Below are 23058 nucleotides of genomic sequence, written 5' to 3' on the forward strand. Positions count from 1 at the left end.
TTTCACAGAAGAATTTTGGTGTCCAAAAACATACAGAAAATATGGTTATTATAGATTTATTCATACTTGAGCCAAAATGTTCAGTTGAATGTTCATAATTTTCTTTCAGAAACAATTTAACCATCATAGATGCAATAGTTCTTCAAGGTCAAGGGGGCCGAGGGGAGATGAAACTAAACAATAAAAGACCTGGCTCTTCAGTGCTTCAGTTTGATATTACAGAGAGACATCTCAAAAACTGCGATAGTAAGTTATGATTTTCTCATCCTTTCTTTTTTCTCAACCTTTGGTTCCTACAACCTTGAAAAATCTTTGAGCATGTGTGTCTGCCTTGAAAACATCTTGAACTTAAAAAAGTCCAGTTTTATCATTGAGAAGTCCTTGAATTTGCTAAAAACTTGTTGAATTTCGCGAAAGTGTCTTAAGTTTTGTTCTGGGGGAATCAGAATGTTAAAATTGAATAAATATGTAACTTTTTTGTTGAAATTTTAGGACTTACATTTTTTTCCAAAAGAATTCATATAAATAATTAAAATGGGATCAAATTATAACAACACTGGTAGTTAAGAAAAGTAATGTATGAAAGTCCTTGAAAAGAATGCTTCAGCTGCACAAACCATGCATCCGCTTAATCATTCTTTCCCATTCTACAGTACTCTGACTAAAATGGAGGCATTTGCAACTAAAAGTTCGGAATGGCTAGTAATAAAGGGTTAGTAGGTATTAGCCATTAGTTATCAAAACCTGACATCTTAGGAACACAATGCAGTAAGGATAATCCAGTTACTTGTTTTTTGTATGGATTAAAGTCATGTACTTTATTGGAAAGTTGAAACAAATGTCAATCTATTGAATTTAGACATAAGCAAATATTCTTGAATTTCTTTTTTATAAACCCTTGTTTGTATCCTCTCATGACAGGGTAAGTTGACTGCTTTTTGCACCAATATTCTTGTTTATTGGGTCACATTAGAGAGATGGCCAGACTAGAGGTTTTTTTTAAAACAGAACAGAAACTCATTGTTGCCAAGGGATTCTGGTTGTGTGAAGGAAGAGGCTACTTCTGTTCTGGATCAGTGTCTATGAAGATGAAATACCACACTGCACTGATCTCACAGATTGTTTTTGTCAGAATGAAATGTGATCCAGTAATATTTTGATGTAGGAGTATAATTAAAAAAATGTCATGGATTTACTTTTCGTTTCTTTTTTATTTTTTTGTCTTGATAGACATAGTACAAGAAAAGTATGGATAAGAAAAAGTATTTTTGTTTGCAGAGAAAAAGCAAAGCAAAAATACCATACCTAACTTCACGGTAAAAAGAACATTTACACTGAAGAATACAGGAGAGTTGCCATTCTTTGTACATGGATATAGCATCAATGAATCACCATGTGAGGGTTATGGATTTAGAGTCCTGGATTGTGAAGGATTTGAAATGACTCCAAATATGACCAGAAAAATAGATATAGCGTAAGTACATAGATATGGACACCCTGTCTGTTTTGGGAATAAATTCTGTATTTAAGGAAAATCATAACAGATGCACCTTTGTGGTCAAGTTATAAATGAACAGAATTGGAAAGCTTTTGTATTGAAAGTTAAGATTTGCTATTTAAAGTTCGTAATGATTCATTTATTCACTCTGAATAAAAGGATATTCTATTTTTATTCATCAACATTGTTTCTATATTGTTTTTGATAATAATAATGATACTAATAATACCATATTAGTGCAACTGCTCAAAGATGGATCTCCTTGGAGCCATTAAACTTTACACACTTTATCATGGTCATCAGTAGATAACCTTTTTAGCACAAGCAAGCAAGCAAGCTCCAATTGAGGTAGACAAAGAAAATGGGGTTGGTCTACTTGTATCTATATGTCAGTACATTTTTAAAAAAAAAAATAAACACAAATTTAAACACTTGACAAGGCTTGTTTATTTGATAGAGTGATTCCATCAGTAGGTGTTTCCAACATTTACATTTATTGACATCATGTATTGTTATTTATACTGTGTTGAGAAGTATTTTCTAAAGAAAATGGAACAGAATATTTGATTTCTTTCTAAAAGTTGAGACTTCCATGTAGTACTTTACATATTCATCAGTAGAATGAGCAATTAAAATTTCATTTACTGATTTAATTGTGAATTTACTTAGGTTAATTAAAGTAGCCTATTGTGTGTGGGGTATTTTCTATCCTCCCAATGTGACATCCACACCTTTTTTTTTTTTGCATTATATATGTGTTCACATGCTATCTGAAAACACTAAAATGAAGGAATGGTGTATGAATATGTGATCTGATTAGATTTTTATTTAATTAGGGCATTCTTTGCACATTTTTCTTTGTTTTGAATATTTTGGGACTTGGACTTTTTGTTCTGTAGTAGGGGCATACACATTTTACAGTCATATAGTTTCCGTTGTGATCTTGCAGTTAGGATAAGCTTATGAATATTTCACTGTAAATCACTTGCATCCTTGTTGTTTGATTAATTTTTTTAATCCAATTTTGAAGCATATAACCAATTTTATGGAGTATTTATAATTTGTGTATCAGGAGACTAGCATTATTTAGAAACAACTAATTTTATGGATTGATGAATGGCTGTTTTTAATGACACATAAGCACATGAAATATTTTATTCCATTTTGAGTAAAATGCCTTGCCTATAGACGACACACCACAGCAACCAACACAGTCTGGTTCACTGGTTCCTGATGGTGCCTGACTAATCTGAGAGACTATGTATAATTCAGGGGTCCTACTTATCATAAAGTCGAAGTTGTTTGACATGATAGTGTAATGTGCATGTCATTTGAACAATGTTTTCATGATTACCAATATCTAGATTTTGTGTGCAAGTTTCAGAAGTTGATCTTCCAAGAATGTACATCATGGTGCAGTTCACAAGGAAGATATAGCTTTCTCTGAGTCCTTGTTAAAGAGATGGCATATTGAGTTGTTCTAGTCTGTAATTGCTACTTGTTTCCGCTCTATCACTTTTGAAATTTGATATAAAGCTTAATTTATAGAAGACTTACTGTATATACTTCCTTATAAGTTAAGTCAAAGTGCAAACAACAAAGATCCAGATCTGCGATAGACATGGAAAGGTGAAAACTTAACTTTTCCTACCAGATATATACATGCTTAAAAGACAAGTCCAACTGCAAGCAGCAGAGACTCAGATCTGCTCTGGCATAATGAGCAGGCAGATCTGGGTCTGTGCAGTTTGTTAGGAGTAATTGGTAGAACAAACAAGATCTGCACATTATGCTTTGGCAAATCAGGATCTATAGTGTTTGCAGTTTGACTTATAAATAAGTATATACGATAATGTTAGTACTAGAAAATGAAGGAGAAAATGACATCATTTTCAAATGTATTTTTAATTTTGCATTCTGTCTTTTTATAGGTTTACTCCTGATTTTACCATGTCCAGAATAAGGAGGACCTTGACAGTACACACCAGTTTAGGATCTGCATACAATTACACATTGCAAGCCACAGTGCCCCCTCACACTTTATCCAAATGTGCTGCAGCCCTTCCCAGACCGAACTGGGAACCGGTTCTTTACTACTCCATAGTCTGTGTCATGGCTTTTCTACTCTTCTCTATTCTGGTTGCCTCATATTTTGAAGCAGATCGTATTTTTGTTGCAGACATTTTACGCAAGAAGGTTAAACTTAGCAGTAGTGGAACACAGACCTTCAGTAAAGATAAAGTTTTTGACCTCAGACAAATAGCAGGAATTAGTCAGAGCCCAGTAACAAAGCAGCCTCCACCAGCAGATAAGCCTAGCCTACCTCCTCGGCCCCGAATTCAGCTGTCAGGTGGGCATGTAGAGCACAAGATGAAAGAGTCTTTCATTTCATTCTTGGGTGAAACCATAAAGGGAATTTTTATGCCGAAAAATAGCCACACACCAAAGAAAAATGGCAATAATAATAATATGGATGTTAGCTCCTCTGAAAATGAGGATAAAAGCCCCTCTCCTTTGGAATCAAAATCTGTTAATAGCGATCAGGAGAGAACAAACTCTTCTCCTCTGGACTGTGCCATATCTGAGAAATCCATTGTTCCACAACGCATTTCAAGGAAAGTAAAGGCAGCTAAACGAGGAAATTTTGGTACTATTGCTGATCTCTTCTCTCAAACACCCACCAACAGCAATAGCAATCACCTTAATGCAGGCCAGAATGAAAAGAAACAAGGCATTATTCAGAAACAAACTTCTCAAGAGAAAACACGCTTCGACTCCAATCGGGACAAATCATTAAACTCTGCATTAATATTTGAGTCGACTGATAGTGGATTAACTTCCGAAGCTCCTCAGTCTCAAGTCAGGGTTGAAGATCTTGTCAAGCCTGATCAAGGTGGGTAGGATCAAATATGTAATTTTAAGTTGTGTAGAACTTTTCATAAATGACACATTACAAGTGTATATAATTTATGCAACTGTTTCAGTCTGAATGTTCACTGTCAGAGGTTGTGATCAGTTGGAAAGTTTCTGGCTTTTGTATGGCGGTTGTCTATGTTCACTGAAAAGATATTACTTGAACAAGAAAATGAAATAAGATAACCTGGTTGCTGATCTTGTGCCTTGGTAAAATACATAGTTTATAGTAAAATTATAGGCAAAAGTGTACTTCAGATATGACATCTGCCACCTTGCAAAACACTAAATTCCATGTGATTGTTTTGCCCATTATTAAATGTGCATTATATTAAACTTAAGATAATTTTTGACTTGGAGTGATTTCAGCTGTTACTTTCTTATGGTATAATGGCCATTTTGTGTTACCAGATATAGCTTGTATTACTAAAATTAGTAACAAACTATGGTCTTACTAAAATTAGTAACAAAACATATATGAGCATGGCCTGGCTAGTCAATTTTATATCAAGGAAGGCAACTCATATTAGGTACAGAATTAGCCATGCCAGTAGTTCTCTTCCTTGGATATTGTTTCACAAGTGGCAATACTTGAAACAAGTGGATATTGCTTTTAAAAGAAAATCACAATAATGTCTTAAATAAAGTTTCATATGATAATATAAATTCTGTAGTGATATATAAAGAAAAGAAAATTTATGAAGATAAGACTATTTTGTGCAGTATGCATATGATATTAAAAGGGACAATGAATAACAGTATCTACGGGGATATAAATTAATCTTCCATTTGATGTAATGAATGTGATATTAATCCACCGAGTATCCTCCATAATAAGGATTCATTAAGGATACTTTTATCTTTTTACGTCTGGACTGTATGTTTTATACGACCAGCAAAATAAATCAGTGTACTGGAGATGACCATTGTATAAAGAAATGTGAAATTTTAACTCAAGAATTGTGCTGTAAAATATTTTTAGCTAAACTCAAGAACAAAAGAAAATCACGAAACAAAGCAGACCATGAGAGCAGTTCTCATGAGCATCTGGTGACCCAGGTATCAAGGGACAGCCAGGATGACCGAGATGAGATTTCCTCCATAACCACGGAATCGTCAAATGGAGATGGTGAGGAAAAGGTATGTTTGTTTGTGCTGTGGTCAAGCACACTTGTCTTGCATTCTTTTCATTATATGTGCTGTGGTCAAGCACACTTGTTTTGCATTCTTTTCATTGTATGTGCTGTGGTCAAGCACACTTGTCTTGCATTCTTTTCATTATATGTGCTGTGGTCAAGCACACTTGTCTTGCATTCTTTTCATTATAATTGCTGTGGTCAAGCACACTTGTCTTGCATTCTTTTCATTATAATTGCTCGGATTCGGCCAATGTGGGTATGTGAGAAAGCTTGCCAGTAGCTTCTCGAGGGTCGGTGGTTCTTTCCGGGGAATTCCTGGGTTCTTCCTCCACCATTAATACTGGCCGCCATGTATAGCCTATCTTGTGCTGAAAAATGGCATTAAACCCTACAACAACAACATCATTATAATTGCTGTGGTCAAGCACAATTGTCTTGCATTCTCTTCATAAATTTGTGTTGGCTCACAAACAAGGATAATGGATATTGGGGTCAAAAGGACAAAAAGCAAGGTCATTTGAAAAATAGAAATAGTTTCAGCAACAGTAACCTGCACACAATTTTGTGGATGGCTTTTACTTGCAGTAATGAATATTATTGATTTTGGGGGTTAAAAAAAAACAATGGTCAGGGTCACTGACAATAAGGGAAAATAGGGCTTCAGCAAAATATTTACATTATTTACCATGTACCTTCGCTAAAGTTTAATGATTACTTACACATTGGTAAAGAAAGAAGCCTGTTGATTTAATTTTCAGATTCATCCTATGTTTTAATTATTTTTCATTTGTTTTAATATTCTTTTATAACTAAATCAATACATGTTATTTTGCCATAGTCAATGAGCTCATGTCATCATTATCATTGATACTTTTGGAATGGTTCATGTTGGTTTGAGAAGCTTAGAGATATTTTAAGCATGAATTGCCATTGCATGTTAATTTGTATATAATTTTTTATTATTAAAACTGCATAATACAGACTCTTGGTATACACAAAATAATTTTTGGTTTAAATTGTTTTTCTTTTCATAATCAAGTTTTAATGTGCATACACTGTCTCATGATTTTCCTTTATACATCAACAGAGTTCTAGTGCTAGAGATTCAACACCAGAACCGCTACCACCTTCCAAATCAAAACGGACAAAGAGTAAATCCCGACATCTGGAACCCCTGATCATTCCACCAACTGAAGATGATTTCAGCAACCAAGGTGACTTTGAACTGACGTCAAAATCTCGAGCTCACAAGAGAATCAAAGTCAGTTCCAAGAATACTTTTGGAGGTGACATTCTGAAACCAAGGTATGAAAATCAGGCAAATTTGTTTCCCTGATTGTAATGAAATGTAAATGTAAAGCAAAATAAAAATGCAATATTGATGTTGCCAAATTCCAGTATGCAGTTTGAAAGACCTTGACCAAGGTGAATAGGTTGTCAGATCTTTCATTAGAATATTATGAAAGTCTATTCCACTTCATAAAAGTACACCCAGTTTAGACGTTCTGCTTTTATAATGTCTGTAAAATGCATTTCACTGCCTTGCATGAAAATGTAAATTATGTTATATTTTTTAAGCATATTTGCAGTGGGTGGTTTTTAGGTTTTCTTGTGGGGCAGTTTTTATAGAGTAGGTATGAATAGACCCCTTACACTGGTTGTACTCAATTTATGCCAAGTCGATTTATGAGTTTTCATTTTAATGCTATTTATAGTGAAGGAATAATATTAAATCTGCACCACTGTGCTCTTTTTTATGCTATTGCAGGTGCGATGTGCATTGACTCACACAAGTCACATATGTGCATTTATATTATTTTCGATTTATGTTACATTGTCAGGAATGCACATAGTTTGTTTCATAATAGTGTCTGATAATAGTGTCTGTGAGAATGACTTTTAGTGAATAAAGATGAGATCAGAAAAGTAGGTGTAGTCAAGTGTTATGACAGTGATGCATTATAATCGCATACAAGAGCAATTTGATCCAGAAGTTGAGTCTTACATGATGAGGTTGAATTTTTGTTAGTATTACTGATTGATACATTCTTTGTTATGCTAATGACATAGTGACTGCATGATTTTCAGGTACTCGCTTGTTTTTTTAATTAAATTTTGTGGGGATTCTTGCAGTCATGTCTTTAATAAACATGAATGGAATAGACTTGAGTCAATATTCTTCTGACTGCCAGTCACTTTTTAAATTTCTGTGTTAGAATTTCAGACAGTATTTTCCTTTTCAAATACATTATCTGATCATAATATGTTCGGATAACATCCAAAAGAGGTCTTGCCACTACCTTCCATTTTGTGCCTTTCAACCAGTTTGACGAATCCTTTGTAGTTTTTTCATCACAGGGAAGTATATGGCTTCTCATTTCTTACTAAAGTTCATTCTTAGACTACCATTGTACATCACAACTGTTCACTTTGTCTTTACTTCATACAAAGTTACCATCTTAATTGCCAGACTGTCAGTAGTACTTTTCATCCCACTCCTGACTTCTGTGTAAGTCTGGAGCAGTGGTGACCGTATGGCGAGCGTGCTAGGCTTGCAGCTGACATGGTGTTGAGTTTAAACCCTACCAATGGATCAACCTGGATCATCTCCTTTGGTGTGGCCATGGGCAAGGCACGTGACTTAAATTGCCTCAACACTAAATAATCCACTTGTGTTGCTGCCCCATAAAACATGGACCAAACCATGTCTGATAAATGATTTTTTCTTGCTCCACAGTCATGCATCCTAAAGAAAGCACTGTGATGGCATTGATCCTAGTCAGTATTTTGATAAACAAATCATACTCTCAGTCAGTCTATATTCTTTCCACAACATGTTTTTACATAGAAAAAACTATGTATGCACCAGCCTTCTCATTAGCTGCCAGAAGCTGACTCTAAACTTGTCTATTTTGATGTGACATTGTTGCTTTCAGCTTTAACAACACAATAACATTGCACTGACTTAGCCTTATACTTCTATTTTTCAGCAGGCTACTTCAAAAGATAATGATAAGAGTGATGCATGTATAGGGTTTAATGGCAGGTAAGCACAGTCATGGCTACGCAGTAGAGTAAAGCTTAGGCATCCCAAAAAGGCATAGAAAACAAGCAAAATTACAGAAGGTAAAATCTTTAAAATACATCCCAGTGCATAAAGGTTACTTCCATTAGTCCCCTCCTACAAGATGCTGGGGGATGCATCAGGCCAATTCTGTATCCTCGAACCTACTGGGAGGTCCTTGGAGTGAGGTCAGGTCTATTTTGGGCCATTTTTACATCATGGAGCCCAAAGTGGGATCCTAGAATTAAAGAAAATAATTGACATGCTGGAGGGTGCCTCAGGACTATTCTGTGTCCTGGAACTATCAGGGGATCCTAGTAATTACTGACATGCTGGAGAGTATATGGGGCATGTTCTTTACATACTGGAACCTAAAAATTCATTGTGATGTTCATTGTTGCCAGTAGTACATGTCTGTATAATTGTTGTTTACCTGCTTCATGTGCTTAAATTGGCCTAGATTTTAGTCTGCCAACAAATGGAATCTTACTGAGGCTTTGTGGGTATAAGGCTTTTTATAGGGAGATGGAAACCTGACTACAAGTGAAAGTTTTTCACAAACATCTTTGTGGGATGCCCACTCTCAACATGATTGATGACCCGATATTTGGTTCCAAGAGATTGTAAACTTATTTTGCAATTTATGGCTGCATTGGTAGACATGGTAAGCATAAAGTTAATTTTTTCCAGCAAAAAGTGAAAACTTTTATGGCACAATAAATGCATTCTAATCACCAATCATGGTGGAAAATGCAACCATTGATCAAATATCATTGCTTTTATTCAAGTTTGTTACTGAATCTATTTGATGAAGGTTGCATGCATTATTGAAGTCGTTGCAAAAGGCCAACATTGGAGGACCAAACAAAATGCCTGTTTGTTAATATGATGGCAACACTAAAGCCTGGTGATAACATCAGATTATTGTAGCACAAAGGATGGGTCAGAATTGGCAGGTTGTCAACATAAATGGTCAGGAAGCAAAGGATTTGTTAAATTTGGGACCTAGGTCTTCTGTCGACAAATTTAGTAGTAAGAATAAGTGATGTCAGTATAAATGGGTAGAACTGTACTTGGATTAGTGTGAGAGCCAAGAAATGCTTCCATAAAGTGCTGACACCATTAGTGTTATCATCAATGCTGGCAGCCTTCTTGCAGAAAACGTGTCCTTGCTGGTGTTACATAGTGGGGAGATGTTTTCACCTTCTTGGAATGGGAGACACCCTGCCCCAATGAACTGGCTCTCAGTAGAATATGCACTTTCAATGTTGCTTCTAAGGTGCAGATTTGCAGGAATAACTATCGTTCATGAAATTTGGCCTAAATTAAATGAACCATCGTGCCTCGCATTTAAATTGACAGTGGCACAATTTCTTAATTTAAAATCTAAAGACAAGAACAAGTCTGAAAAAAAATGATATACAAAAGCAGACACCATATATACTGACTTATAAGTGATCCTTTCAAACCTAAAACTATTTATACCTTCCCCAAATGAACTTGGGCACATACATAGCTGCCAACCCTCACGATTTTGGTGTGAATTTCATGACTTTTCCAGCGATTCACAGATTCATGCCACATGTAAAAACAAAATCACGAATTCACCAATTCTCAATTACAGTAGTCCCCCTCTTATAAGGCCACCCCTAATGCAGCAGGGAAGTGGCTTTATAATGCAGGTGGCCTTTCTAGAGGGGGATGACAAATGCGAATAGTAAATACATATGAAAAAAGTCACAAGTACATTTAATTTTAGATATTTAATATTTTAATTAAAAAATCACATGCATGATGTGAAATAAATGTAAAACAAACTTTGTCATCATTTGCAAAAGAATGCTATGAATAACCACTGATACAGTTTTAAAACTGTCTTTTTAATTATGTTACAGTTCACATCACGTCACTTTTTTGGTAACAGTCTAAAAAACAAACCAGTCTCATCACATTAAAAATATCCTTGCTGTCATATCCCCTGCATATATCGTTTAGTCTTTTGTTCCAATCTTCGACAACTTCATTATTAACATCAGCTGATTCGCCGCTAATGACAGAACACTTCATATTGTGTCGCACTTGAAATCTGTGTAACCATCGTTTACTTGCAGTAAAGTCGTCATATCCCAGCTCAACTGACAAATTTTTTGCTTTTTCTTGTCTTTCAAATCAGGATACAAACGTCTCTTGGCTCAAACAATCTTCCTTTCTCCGTCCATTTCACCTTTCCACTTCTGCAGAATTGTTTCATTATCTTTCACGATATTGTTTATCTGAGTCTTCCCGATGTTAGTTTTCTGCAAGGATCATCGATGAACCCCGCACCACCACCACCCCGGCAGTTGAAATACTTTCACGTTTTCCTCTAAACTGAGAATTTTTATTTTCCTCGATGACATGTTGATCTTTTTGCAATAAGTTATTCATGTTGCCAACTATAATACTGATAAAACAATTTTGTATTCATCTAAACAAATTGCCGTGTGTTTTTAAAGGGAGTGATCTTGTCACGTGATTTGTTAGTCGCAGTCTGGTACCCTATTGTTTTTATACATTTCTTGAAACTAGGCGAGAGAAGCCAAAACGGCTTCGTTATGTACCATTAACATCATGCAGATTTGACCTCGCGGCCGCTAGGATTCATAATTTTGACAATTATTGTCAGTAGTAATAGCCACTGATTACCAAAGTGAACAAGCTCAACATCTTACTAAGGGAAGCCATAAAGGCTATTAACCCATTTTCCTGCTGACTTGGGTATTGTACATCGATACTGCCACTTCTCAGCTGTTACTACTGTTCGATAATTGTATTCTTGACAATTATCAGAGTGACTAAACCGGACATCTTATGATAACACAGCAGTAAGGCTAATTGGATTACATGTACGTACCCTTTTGTATGGATTAAAATTTGAGTCTTTCTTGGTTTTTATGGAATAAATTTGGCTTCTCGTGAGGCGTCAATGATATAATATTAACCTTAGTGGTAAATGTACTTTACTCAACACTTCTTTCAGTAACGAAAACCTGACATTGGGAAACAGAAATCGGATTACTTAACACACGTTATGAATACAATACTGGTTCTGGATATGTATTCAAATAAAATGCGGCCGCTTGTGAGGGGTAAGTTTTATGATTTTGCACTAACATGCTGGCCGCTGGTCACGTTAGCCGGGTGGCCTTTCGCGAAGGGTACTTTTGAACACAAACTCGTCGGTGCCAACGGATTCTGGCCGTAAGGAACGGGTGGCCGCTGGTCAGGGGGGCCGTTCAAGAGGGGGACTACTGTATTTTAAATCTTTAATAAAATAGCTGATTTCCTGTTAAGCGCTAGTTGTAATATCAGCAGTTGCCAAAACGGTCCAGTGCTGGTCACGATATTAGTGGAACTATAGCTGATTGGTACAGTTGGCCTGGTAACAGCATTTTAGTGTATTTAATCTATATGTATAAGGGTAGTTTTACAAATGCTTTTGAGAGAAACTGGGGCCTAACCAGAATTTTGCTCCGCGCATGCACTGCCAACACTGATTTGAATTACCATCTGGCATCGCATCTTGAAAATGTCTTTATCAGCAAGGAAAAAGAAATGTATTGCACAGAAAGTGACGTTTGGAATATACTGAACATTGGACGTGCATTCAGCCAGTATACCAATATACATCATGCTTTTTGCACACAGTGTACCAGAGGTTTTAGCATTGGGCATGGTGGCAGAGACGAAGTGAGGAAGCACATTGGTCACAAAAAGCACATAGAGGTTGGGAAAATTAAGAACTCGCCAGCAGATTTCAGCTCTGGAATATTTTAAGCCATTGACAGAAGACCTGCAAGCTACCAACGCTGAAGCATTGCGAGTTTTCTTGTTGAACTCATTCTACCGTTATCAGCTGGAGACCATGCTAAACATTTGTTCCGACAAATATTCCCGGACTTGAAGATCACTTCATGAATTCATGTCAAAATTCACTAATTTTTATCCCTGTTTTCACTAATTGTGAGCCTGGGGGGTTGGCAGGTATGCACATATGACACTCCTGTAGACTGAAAAATATACAGAATGCATGCCCATATGACACTCCTGTAGGCAGATTTTCTTACACTTACATGTGTGGTGTGAATTGTATTTTATAACTGGAATGGTGTAAATGAGATTTCATTCCTCTATATTTTTTTTTTATCCATGACAGATTTGATCTTTAGAGACTGATCTTCAGTAGAATTCTGTTCTCAACTTCATTTTCAAGCCTGATATCAGAAGATGCCAGCAATAAAGCTAATGTGTGAGAACAACTAAGTGAAATGGCATGGAAAATCATTGTAGTTAAAAATGTCAAAGCTGGGGATGCTGTGTAAACTGCATGAAACTCAGAAAGAATGCACTATTTATCTAGGATGCACAAACTATAGGACTAGTACAATAGACTGTCACATAAATTTAGTTGATATGTGGCAACAGTATCTTTAGAAGCCATGAAGAAGGATTTCAAGCAGGTAATTAATGACTTGACTAAATATCTTGCTTTTGTGTTTTGCTCTGTACTAGTTTGGCTGAAGAACATACCGATCTGAGTTGTATGAAAAGTTCATTCAAAATGTTTTTGTCCTTGTTTTTCTTGATTTCCTGATTGGCTTGTTTTAACTATTTTAAAAGTTAAATATTTTTTACTATATAACTTTTTTTATACATGTCATTCTTACCTGATCATTTTATAACATCCTAGCTTTGATGTTTTAGCCTCGAGAAAGGAGGTGGGGCACAAATATTAGTTCTGTACACCCATGCTTGGCATACATGAACACCATCAAAGAGGAACATATTTGCAGCTGGCAAATATAATTTTTAAATTGTTGATCAGTTATACAAGCTACAAAAGTTGCTTCGACAAAATAAATTGCACAGTAACCTTTTGCTTGCCCATTTTGAAGATGCTGCAGTCACTTAAAAAAATTTTCCTGTTTGACCCACATTTCTCAAGTAAGGGGGCTAAATTTGTCCCACTGAATATAGAAACTGGCCTACTTTTAGAAAAGGGATGAAGTTGGTCCTGTTTGTAAAAATCCTATGAGTAAGACTGCACTCTCCTCATGAAAAGGGTGATGAAGTGCCATGACAACACAACCCCACTTGGATCTTACTCCAGGCATTTTCAAGATCATAGCTATCTCAGCTATCACTTTTTCAGAGTCTATCATGAATAAACTGAGATCAGTTCCCAGTCCCGTTCTTGAGAGAGATCAGAAGCACATGGTGAGCATCCCTTTTTAGTAAGACACAAAATCCTGTGTTTTGCTTTTCTTTTGTCTGAATTCCTTGTCAACATAGACAATTCATGCACAGCTTTTCATTCACCTTGGCATAGCACCAAAATTCCAAATTTGGTTTTGATTTGTCTCCTTCCACATCACTTGGGGATTATCTCTGTGTTGTTCCCTCACTATTAAAATAGTTGTGTCTTAGCCTGAGAATTTCTTCACCTTTTGGTTCTTCTCAATATGGCTACAAACAATTTCATGAGTGCTGCCAGTTCTTGAGACCCAGCACATAACTCTTCTATTATCCATTCATATCAGCTTATGGAGACAAAGGTTTATAGAGAAAGCCTTTAGATTATGGCATAAGATGTCTGGAAAGAGCACTTTCAATTTTCCATCACCCAGACTATCATCTCGTTTTGCAGAAGCTGAGACAACCCAGTTTCAAGATCTTCTGTCTGGGATTTTCTTAGGTGGAACCCATATTCATCACATCCCAGTGTTGTAGAGGTTTCTAGCAGACTCCCCATTCTGATGAAATCAACAATCCATATTGCACTGTCATTTCACCAATCAGGTTTAAGTCGAATAAGTGCCAACTCCAATCACCACTGGTTGTGTTCCTTGTGATATGGTGGAATGCCCAGCTTCTGACCCATGTTTGTGACAGCTACAGCGCTAATATCCTAGGTAGCTGATGCCCAAGCTGTCTAGATGAAACATTTCTCTGAACAGGGAGTTGTAAATATAATTACTTGAACAAATGGCCTTTCTCTTGAGTTGCCTGTGAGGAGAAATTTGAGTGTTTTCTGCTCAGGCTGAGCATATCCCCCCTTACAACTTCATTACCAGAACAAGCTAATATTTTTCTATGCTTTTTGAGAAGGAGTTTAATGAGGTTATTATCCATGATCAAAAAAACATGTTGTCATCATGGAAGATAGGATATGAACCAGAACAAGACTTCTCCACCCTTCCTGGATATGAAGAGTTATCTGCTCCACCTCCTGTTTGATTTAAACTGTTGCATCTACCAGGACCTGATTCCCATAAGTAGGGAATCAGCTCTTTGTCTATACACTACTGTATTAATTGGATGCTCTGTCTTGGGGCATCTACAAGACCCATCAGGGTTCTGAAGTGGTTAATGAAATAAACTGAGCTGATTAGAAGAGGGAGATCACACTTGTTTGATGAAGGAATGTGCCTCTGTCATCCTGGATATGATGTGTTGTCTGCTCTGCCTACAAGTAACTAAACCAAGTCTAGTTGAATTTTCTACACATATGTTTGTGAGGTTAGGGTGGTGGCCACAAGCATAGCATTCAAGCACAACCACACCCTATAAGACATTATCTAAGCCATGGAATGCATATCTAATATGGTAGTTTCAAATGTTACCTCATTTTAAAGGCCTGATTCACATGGTGGGACCCATGCAGCGGTATGGTAAGCTAGCTTTCCAGGTCATTCATTAGTTTTATAACAATGGAGGTTACTTTGCTTTCAGTTTGCAGAGTGAAAATAGTTCCTTTAAACTGACACTTACCATTTGCTGTCCTTTGGCTGTATTTCACACAGAACTCTTAAGCTGCATCACGTATGTTAAGAGACCAGAGATGGCCAACTTCTTTTACCTCTACACCAAATGCAGTATGGTTGGATAAAGTATATTCAAGGACAAAACCATGTTGAAGAGTAAAATACATTTTTCTGTAATACTTATCCAACCATAATCTCGACACAGCTTCCAACCCTTCACTGGAAGAGCATGGTTGTCCAATCCAGTATAACTGATGATTTATTGCCAGTTTCTTCATACATGTGGAGATCACTCTGACTTCTTGGCAAGCAGACAAATCTTAAGCACATTTGTTGCTAAAACAAGCCAAAAGACATTGTGAATTTTTTTTTTTAGCTTGGGAGGACTGCATTTACAAGATAGTGGATGTATTGATAATTATTATGAATGTGAAAGTGATATCAAACAAATATATTTTACCCAAAATATTGGTTTCTTTATGTTAGCCTCTAAGTTTTAGGCAGAGTGAAATAGTGATAAACTTTATTCTTAAATTTATTCAGGTCTATATGTATCTTAATGAAATGTATGTTTCTGTCAGAGATGGAGCTGTGGTACGGTTTTGAACTTAAAATCAATAGCTTGTGGGTTCAGATCTTATGTGGGTGTAGCAAATTGTACACTGTGAGGCAAAAGGAACTTTATAATGAAGTACCAACCCAAAAAATCTTGTACCTTTTATGGAATGTGGTTTATAAAAATGTTTTGATTCTATCTCTTAAGGATTTTATACTTTTTTCCTTTAACTTTTAGGATATATACCTTTTGCAGAAGTTTAACATCTTTACCTTCTATCTTGTAATGTTTACATTTATTTGGAAGTGTTTATATTGGCACCATATAGTCTTTCATGTGATGTTGTGCTCATTTCATCAGAGTTTTTTGTTTGCATTAGAATAACTGGTTTTGATGGACAAATTAACACTTGGTTCCTGTAAGCTTGTGGAAACCGTTTAACTTTGAAGAAAACTGAGACTAAGACAGTTGTCTCCCTTTATGCAGTTCCTTTCAAATCCTTCTAAATCTCTGCATATATAACATAATTGCTTTTATTAGCAACATTACATCACAGTAATGACATAATAATTATTAGTATCCTTTCATCACTTAGTATAATTATTAGCATCTTTAAATCAATCTGACTGCTCTGGTGGTCTAAGTGGTTTGATCATGCACCTCGGATGGGGAAGGTAACGGTTTCAAACCCAGCCAAGTCATACCAGTGACTCACAAAAAAAGCACTTGTCATTAAGAGGTTAGTGTTAGGACTGGTGTGAGAATAATGTGTCTGGGTGGGACATGATGCTAAATGTCTGCACATGATGATGCCCCAGTGCTATACATCACCTTAAACTGTCGCACTGCAGTCATTGTAGCAATATGTCTCACATTGTTAAAACTATATTAAAAATAAAAATAATAAAAAAACATTTAATTTAACAGCTTGTTTCGTAAATTTAGATGTAAGATCATCTAAGTCTGTTGCATAATTTTTGTTATCTTCTTTTCTTTTTGCAGGAATAGCATATTAAAGTTGGCCTCTAGAAGTGTTATTGTTTGGTAAGCATTTTGAATAAATTGGATTTATATGGTTGAAAATCAATGTATTTATTCATTCTAGCACACTTGAGTTGCCCTACAGCATGGAGACCAAAACTCCCTCCACCAAGAAGAGTAACTTTTTGACATCAGACAAGCCCAAGAAGATGGCCCAAACCAACCAACAGAAACTAAAAGGTTGGTTAGCTATATTTTCTTTTAAATGAATATGGCTGGCTTGCTTTTAGTTTAATATAGTTTAAGTACATATTGCTTTTGAAAACAAATCTTCAAAAAACAGTTACCCATAATTGGTACCATTTCCTTTGCATGAGCTAAATGTTGTTTTTTTTCTCATGATTTCTGAGGTATGTTGAAAATTCTTTGAATAGATTTTTAGAATTTGTATTTTATCAAACCCCTTGTAAACTGAATGGCTTGAAAATGATGCTTTTCCAGACTTTAATATTTTTTCCCGGTGTATGAAAAAAAACGAACTATGTTTTCACTATATTCTTTTAAGTTCTTTTTGTTTATTTATTTTTCATGTGTGTAAACTCTGTGAATGTTTGCTGATACAGGCCTGTCAGTCATGCATCATTGAACCTCTCTGTCTAAAATCAGTTGCGTTGGTGTTCCATTCTTGTGATGCACAAAGCATCAGACAGATGTTTGTAAGGCCATGTGTATTACTAATGCATCAACATGCAGCCCATGTTAGATGTATAAGCATCCAATTTCTTGTATTGTACCAATTTAAGTAAGATAATTATTCCTTTGTCCATTGCAGAAAAATAGCCTGTGCAGCATCTCCCACAATAATTGTCCAATGTAGTGAACATGATCTCTATGTTGTTAGTCTAATAAGCATCTCCATAGCTATATGATTAACAAAAAATAAATTGGTCTTCATGCTAAATAGACAAATGTCTCTGTCAAATACATTACCTGATCACATTAACATTAGGATTATTCTCTGCTACCTCCGAATCCTGCCCTCCCTGATAGATGTCAAAATGTCTTTATCTCTGTGAAGGGAAGCCACTCTTACAGGCTAACTCCCCTTTATTCCTACTATGTGGCTACCAATATCCTGAATGTAACCAGTTTGAACTTTTGCTTAAAACTGTTTACAGTGCTGCTTCCTGGAATCTTTATAAATATTTGATTAATTTTGACTATTTGCCATTTATTTTCAGTGGCATAGCAAGTCCAAATATTGTTATACATTGTGCATACAATATTTTCATGAGGATTTGTATTTTTGCATTTTTAGTACTGTTCATTATTATCCATGTGATTTATGATAGTATTCTAAGATACAAATTTCTCATCAGATACATATTATCCACTTTCAGCATGTCTGCTCCACATTGTTATCAAGTGGACAGACAGTTGTTCAATGCCATGTTAGAATTTGTTTGTTTAACACTGTTAGAATTAGGAATGTTGTGTCAACATGATTCCTACTTGACCTTGTATCTCTGGCGATCCTTCATGAAGCTTAAAAGGCTTGAAGTGACCATGCCCAGGATACAGTAAACTGTATCGCCAAGGTAGTCAAAAGGATGGCTCACCACACCATTTTAAATGTCTTACAGCCTCATGTAATATGGATTTGATTTGGAGACTGTCTGTACTCTTTACTCAGCTACACATGATGACTGGGTTAGGGTTAGGGTTAGGGTTATTAGGGTCGTATTGAAGAAGTGTGATTGCAAGTGGCACAAGAGTTGCTCCTTCAGGTTTCTTTTTCAGCCCCTATCTCTGGTCAAACCCATCTTTTTCAGCCCCTATCTCTGGTCAAACCCATCTTTTTCAGCCCCTATCTCTGGTCAAACCCATCTTTTTCAGCCCCTATCTCTGGTCAAACCCATCTTTTTCAGCCCCTATCTCTGGTCAAACCCATCTTTTTCAGCCCCTATCTCTGGTCAAACCCATCTTTTTCAGCCCCTATCTCTGGTCAAAACCATCTTTTTCAGCCCCTATCTCTGGTCAAACCCATCTTCTTCAGCCCCTATCTCTGGTCAAACCCATCAGAGAGTGTACAAGTAGGGACATTCGATGCCAGAGATGATTCTCAGCTATTGCAGAATTTTCATGGCCAAACGAATTATAAGCAGCCATATGCCCCTAAATTACGCAAGCAGGCATCAAGGGAGGATGGAGAGTAAAGTTCCTCTTCCACCAGCCTCCTGCCAATCATAAGTAACTTGTCATTCCCCACCCACTAGCATCCCAACTGTCGGTACTAAAGATGTCAAAATATTAGGAAACTTCAACCCTTGAACATTATTGAAGACATAGTGGGGTCACATGGCTAGTATGTCCAGTTTGCGTTGTGACTTGACCTTGCAATGGAGAAAACTAAATCTTGTTGGGCCTATGGGAGCTGCCCAAACAGTTACTATGCCCTGGTCATGGAAGTGTAACATCAGACCCAGCCTGGGAAACTTCTGAAAGTGAGACAGCAAGTTTTAAGGTGCTAAATCTCAAAGGGATATATCTTCCACATGTATGAAACAGTGACTCAGGTTGTGCTAAATCAAGTTTAGGAAAAGTTCATAATTTCAATGGAGCAGTCACACTTCTGCTGGGTGATACCGATAAAGGTTGTATGCTCTGCATTTCCTCCTCCTACCAATTCTGTGAATGTTATTGTGATTGGGTAATTAATGTATTAGTTGGTAAATTTGTAGTAAATTATGTTTGTCAATATTACTGACCCAGTCACCACAATACCAAAATACCCTCTAACCCTTCCCACCAGTTTGAGCATTCAGTTAAAGGTTTTGCTCAAGTTAAAACTGAGTATATTTGGGATTCTGGTAGCTACCTAGTTGGAATAAAGGGGAGTTAACCTGGAAGAGTTTCTTCCCATTGTTTATATACTGTATAGATAGTTTTTTTTCGTCTTATAGAGAGTAATCAGAATTTTAATGTGATCAGGTAAGTATTATTGGAGAAATGTACTTTTCTAAAGAATTTGCTTTTTAATTTTACAGCATTGTACTCTTTTATTAATCCATAAATTAAAACTATTTTCATTAATATTCTGCTGCCATTACAACTACTGATCATTGGTTGTGCATACATTTATTAATGCGAAGATGTCTTTCAGTCTTACTCTCTCTTATTAACAAAAAGAATGTTAGTTGTGATTTAATGTATTAAAATTTTAATAATGGAACAGTTAGAAGAGAAATATAATCAATAAAACTAATGCTATAACTTTGTATATACTTAATTGTGTAAACAGAGATACTTTATCAACTAATCTGCTGATGGAGAAACTAACAGTATATTTAGGTTTATTTAGATAAGAGATAACCTGCAAATTAATTCCATGTGAAAAGCCTGCTCCTAACCAAATTGTCAGATACTTGTTCTAACAGTCAAGACTTGCATGTTACCCTTAATTAGAAAATGCATGACAGTGACTTTGCATAAAATATCTTACAGATAAAAGGAGCAAAAATAATAAGATTATGTTAACATATTTCATTGTTTCTTTCGCTTAAAGCAAGATTAAATTCTTGAGTTAAGACATTCTTTGAATATAATTATGTATGGACCTAAATCGTACTTTGCTGGGTTAGGTTATGTTTTTGCATTTTGTTCATGACCACACCATATACAGCAGGTACAAAACAAACTTTGTGGTCAAATAAATATGCAGGTACAAAGTCATTTATCTATTTACTAAATTCACACTAAAAATTCGAAATAAAATTGTATGTAAAGTTCCAAACCTGAAAACTTGTGTAAATACAGTAATGCATTGCTTCAGCGTCGCATACAAATAGTCGTACCTTTCTGTCTGTATGTCACATATTCTGTAATTTCATTTCCTTTAGGTAACTTAGGAAAGCTATCATTGACTGGAATCAGATTTTGTTGTACTTGCTTTTTAATATTATGAAGACTGAGTTCAGGTTTGATTTTGTGTCAGATTGAGCCTACTACCATTATCCAAGAGTATGCTCCTTTATCAAGAGACTGCGGGGTTTGCCATTGTGGATATTGTATCACTAGCACAATGTAGTTCCTGTACAGCATGCATGTGGTAAAGCAGGTACAAACAAGCAAGACAAATTTAGAAAGTTTGTCTAATATGTACTGTAAGCAAACAAGTAGGATTGGTTGCAATTATTATATCAAACAGACTCACAATACATATGATGCAGACTTGTATAGCCAGAACTATCATAACTCAGATGTGTGTTTAATACTGATGATGGTATGACTTGTGCATTTTGCATACTGATAATTTTTATAGCTGAATGACTTTTGCATTATTGCATACTGACAAACATCACTCTGGTGGTCTTGTGGTTAGATCATCTGCTTCAGATGTGGGAGGTCATGGTTTCGAACCCTGGCAGAGTAATACTAAACACTTATAAAAATGGTACTTAGAGCTGCCTCACTAGGCACTCAGCATAGAGAGGTTAATGTTAGAACTGGTCGTCCTGGTGTCAGGATAATGTGACTTGTGGGACATCATGCTACATGTCTGTGGCATGATGCCCTAGTGCTAGACATCACCGTAAATTGCCATATTCCAACATTGTAGCAATATGACTGAACAACTTTTAAATCTGTATTAAAAATTCAAATCACACACATGCATACTGACAGTTGTTATATCTGAATGACTTGTGCATTACTGCATAACAGTAAATAAGTTTTAACCAGAACATTTCTAATGTTTTAGCAGTTCTAATCTAAATTCTGGAAAAAATGAAGCAAGATGCATTCTATAAAATTGACGTATCTCATGAGACTACCTTATACTGGGAATTCATGCAAATTATATTTGCATCATATGCTTAGTCAAACCATTGTTAACTTTTTATTAAAGACAAACTCGCCTGCTTGGTCAAACCATTGTTTGTGTGTTTTTGTGTGTGTGTGTGTGTGTGTGTGTCTTAGACTGTATTGTTTGCTTGGTCAAACCATTATTATAGTCAAGTACATCATTTGCTTGGTCAAACCAGAGGTGACTTCCACTATAATGCTTTCAAAAACAATAAAAGCAGATTTGTTTTCTTGACAAACTTTCAATCATGATTAAATGAATATAGCATTAAAGTATCGGAAAATAAATTTTTGTGGTGTCAGAATCTTCATCAGACATTAAATTCAAATCATTAATAAACAGTTGGATGCTTACATTGGTCAGTAACTGGAACTACGTATTGTTTACTCAATGTAGTCCCCATCAAGTGTTTGAGGGCATTCACTCTGGATAGTGGTAGACAGGCCCATTTGTTTGAATTTAAGTCCCTTGAGTTTAGAAATTGGTTCTTACATACTGAATTTTTATACATTTTTGAATTACTGCATGGCACTGAACCAAATATATTATGGTCCTAACATGAAGAAGACCTAAGTCAGGTTTTTTTTTTTTTAAATACTTTTCTGTTGAATTTTTCACTCAGTTATGGCCCTATTGCTTACAAGGTCAAGTTTGCCATTATATATAGAACCAAACTTATAATAATTAGAGCACACAGGATCCTTATTGTCAAGATTTGTTTCTAGTTGGTTAGAGAATTTATCTTACAATAGAGGTGGTGCATTCATGTCCAACGAACATATTTCTAATTAATAACTACATATTTTCAACATAATTACTTGGATTTAGATTTAGAAAAAACTAAAAGAGTAAAATGGAATGAAGTGATTGTGCACTTTAAAGCTTTTATTTAAGTAACAAAAAAATATTAAGGACAGTGTTAACTTATTGTATGTTGAATTTATACCTTTGTGTCCGTCACACTGTTAAATGTTTTTGTCAATAATGCATGACATAAGCTTTTGCTGTTGTGTGTTGTCAGGTGACTTTTCGGATATTGACAATGTGGCGTCGTCCTCTGGGGAAAGTCATGACTCACCCCTGCCGCAGTGGGACATGCCAAGTCCCATACCGCCACCCGGTTAGACTTCAAGTATCATTTTTTATGTAGACCCTAACTGTTTGTTGTATGGGCTTTTTATAGTCTTTTTCTCCTCATTCCAGTAATTTATTTCTGCTCAGTCCAGTTCATGCCTTGTCC

The 23058-nt window shown here is 35.9% G+C and overlaps 1 protein-coding gene across 3 annotated transcripts in view; it reads left to right on the forward strand.

Annotated features, from left to right (window-relative positions):
* LOC149796321 (transmembrane protein 131-like) overlaps positions 1–23058 on the forward strand; it is a 197579-nt gene that overhangs the window by 125249 nt on the left and 49272 nt on the right. For 2 of the 3 annotated variants that reach the window (XR_016421660.1, XM_089960972.1), the window contains exons 26-32: positions 110–246; positions 1279–1474; positions 3430–4391; positions 5394–5551; positions 6638–6855; positions 17079–17194; positions 22840–22938. Coding sequence is in view for 2 of the 3 variants with exons in the window: in XM_089960972.1 (XP_089817098.1) it covers positions 110–246; positions 1279–1474; positions 3430–4391; positions 5394–5551; positions 6638–6855; positions 17079–17194; positions 22840–22938 (1886 nt within the window). In the remaining variant the exon portion in view is untranslated. The remainder of the gene's footprint in view (positions 1–109; positions 247–1278; positions 1475–3429; positions 4392–5393; positions 5552–6637; positions 6856–17078; positions 17195–22839; positions 22939–23058) is intronic. The other variant, XM_089960973.1, reaches the window with a different exon arrangement.

The sequence above is a fragment of the Sinohyriopsis cumingii genome, chromosome 6 (assembly GCF_028554795.1).
Source record: "Sinohyriopsis cumingii isolate HCF-2022 chromosome 6, ASM2855479v2, whole genome shotgun sequence".
In the NCBI taxonomy this organism is placed as follows: domain Eukaryota; kingdom Metazoa; phylum Mollusca; class Bivalvia; order Unionida; family Unionidae; genus Sinohyriopsis; species Sinohyriopsis cumingii.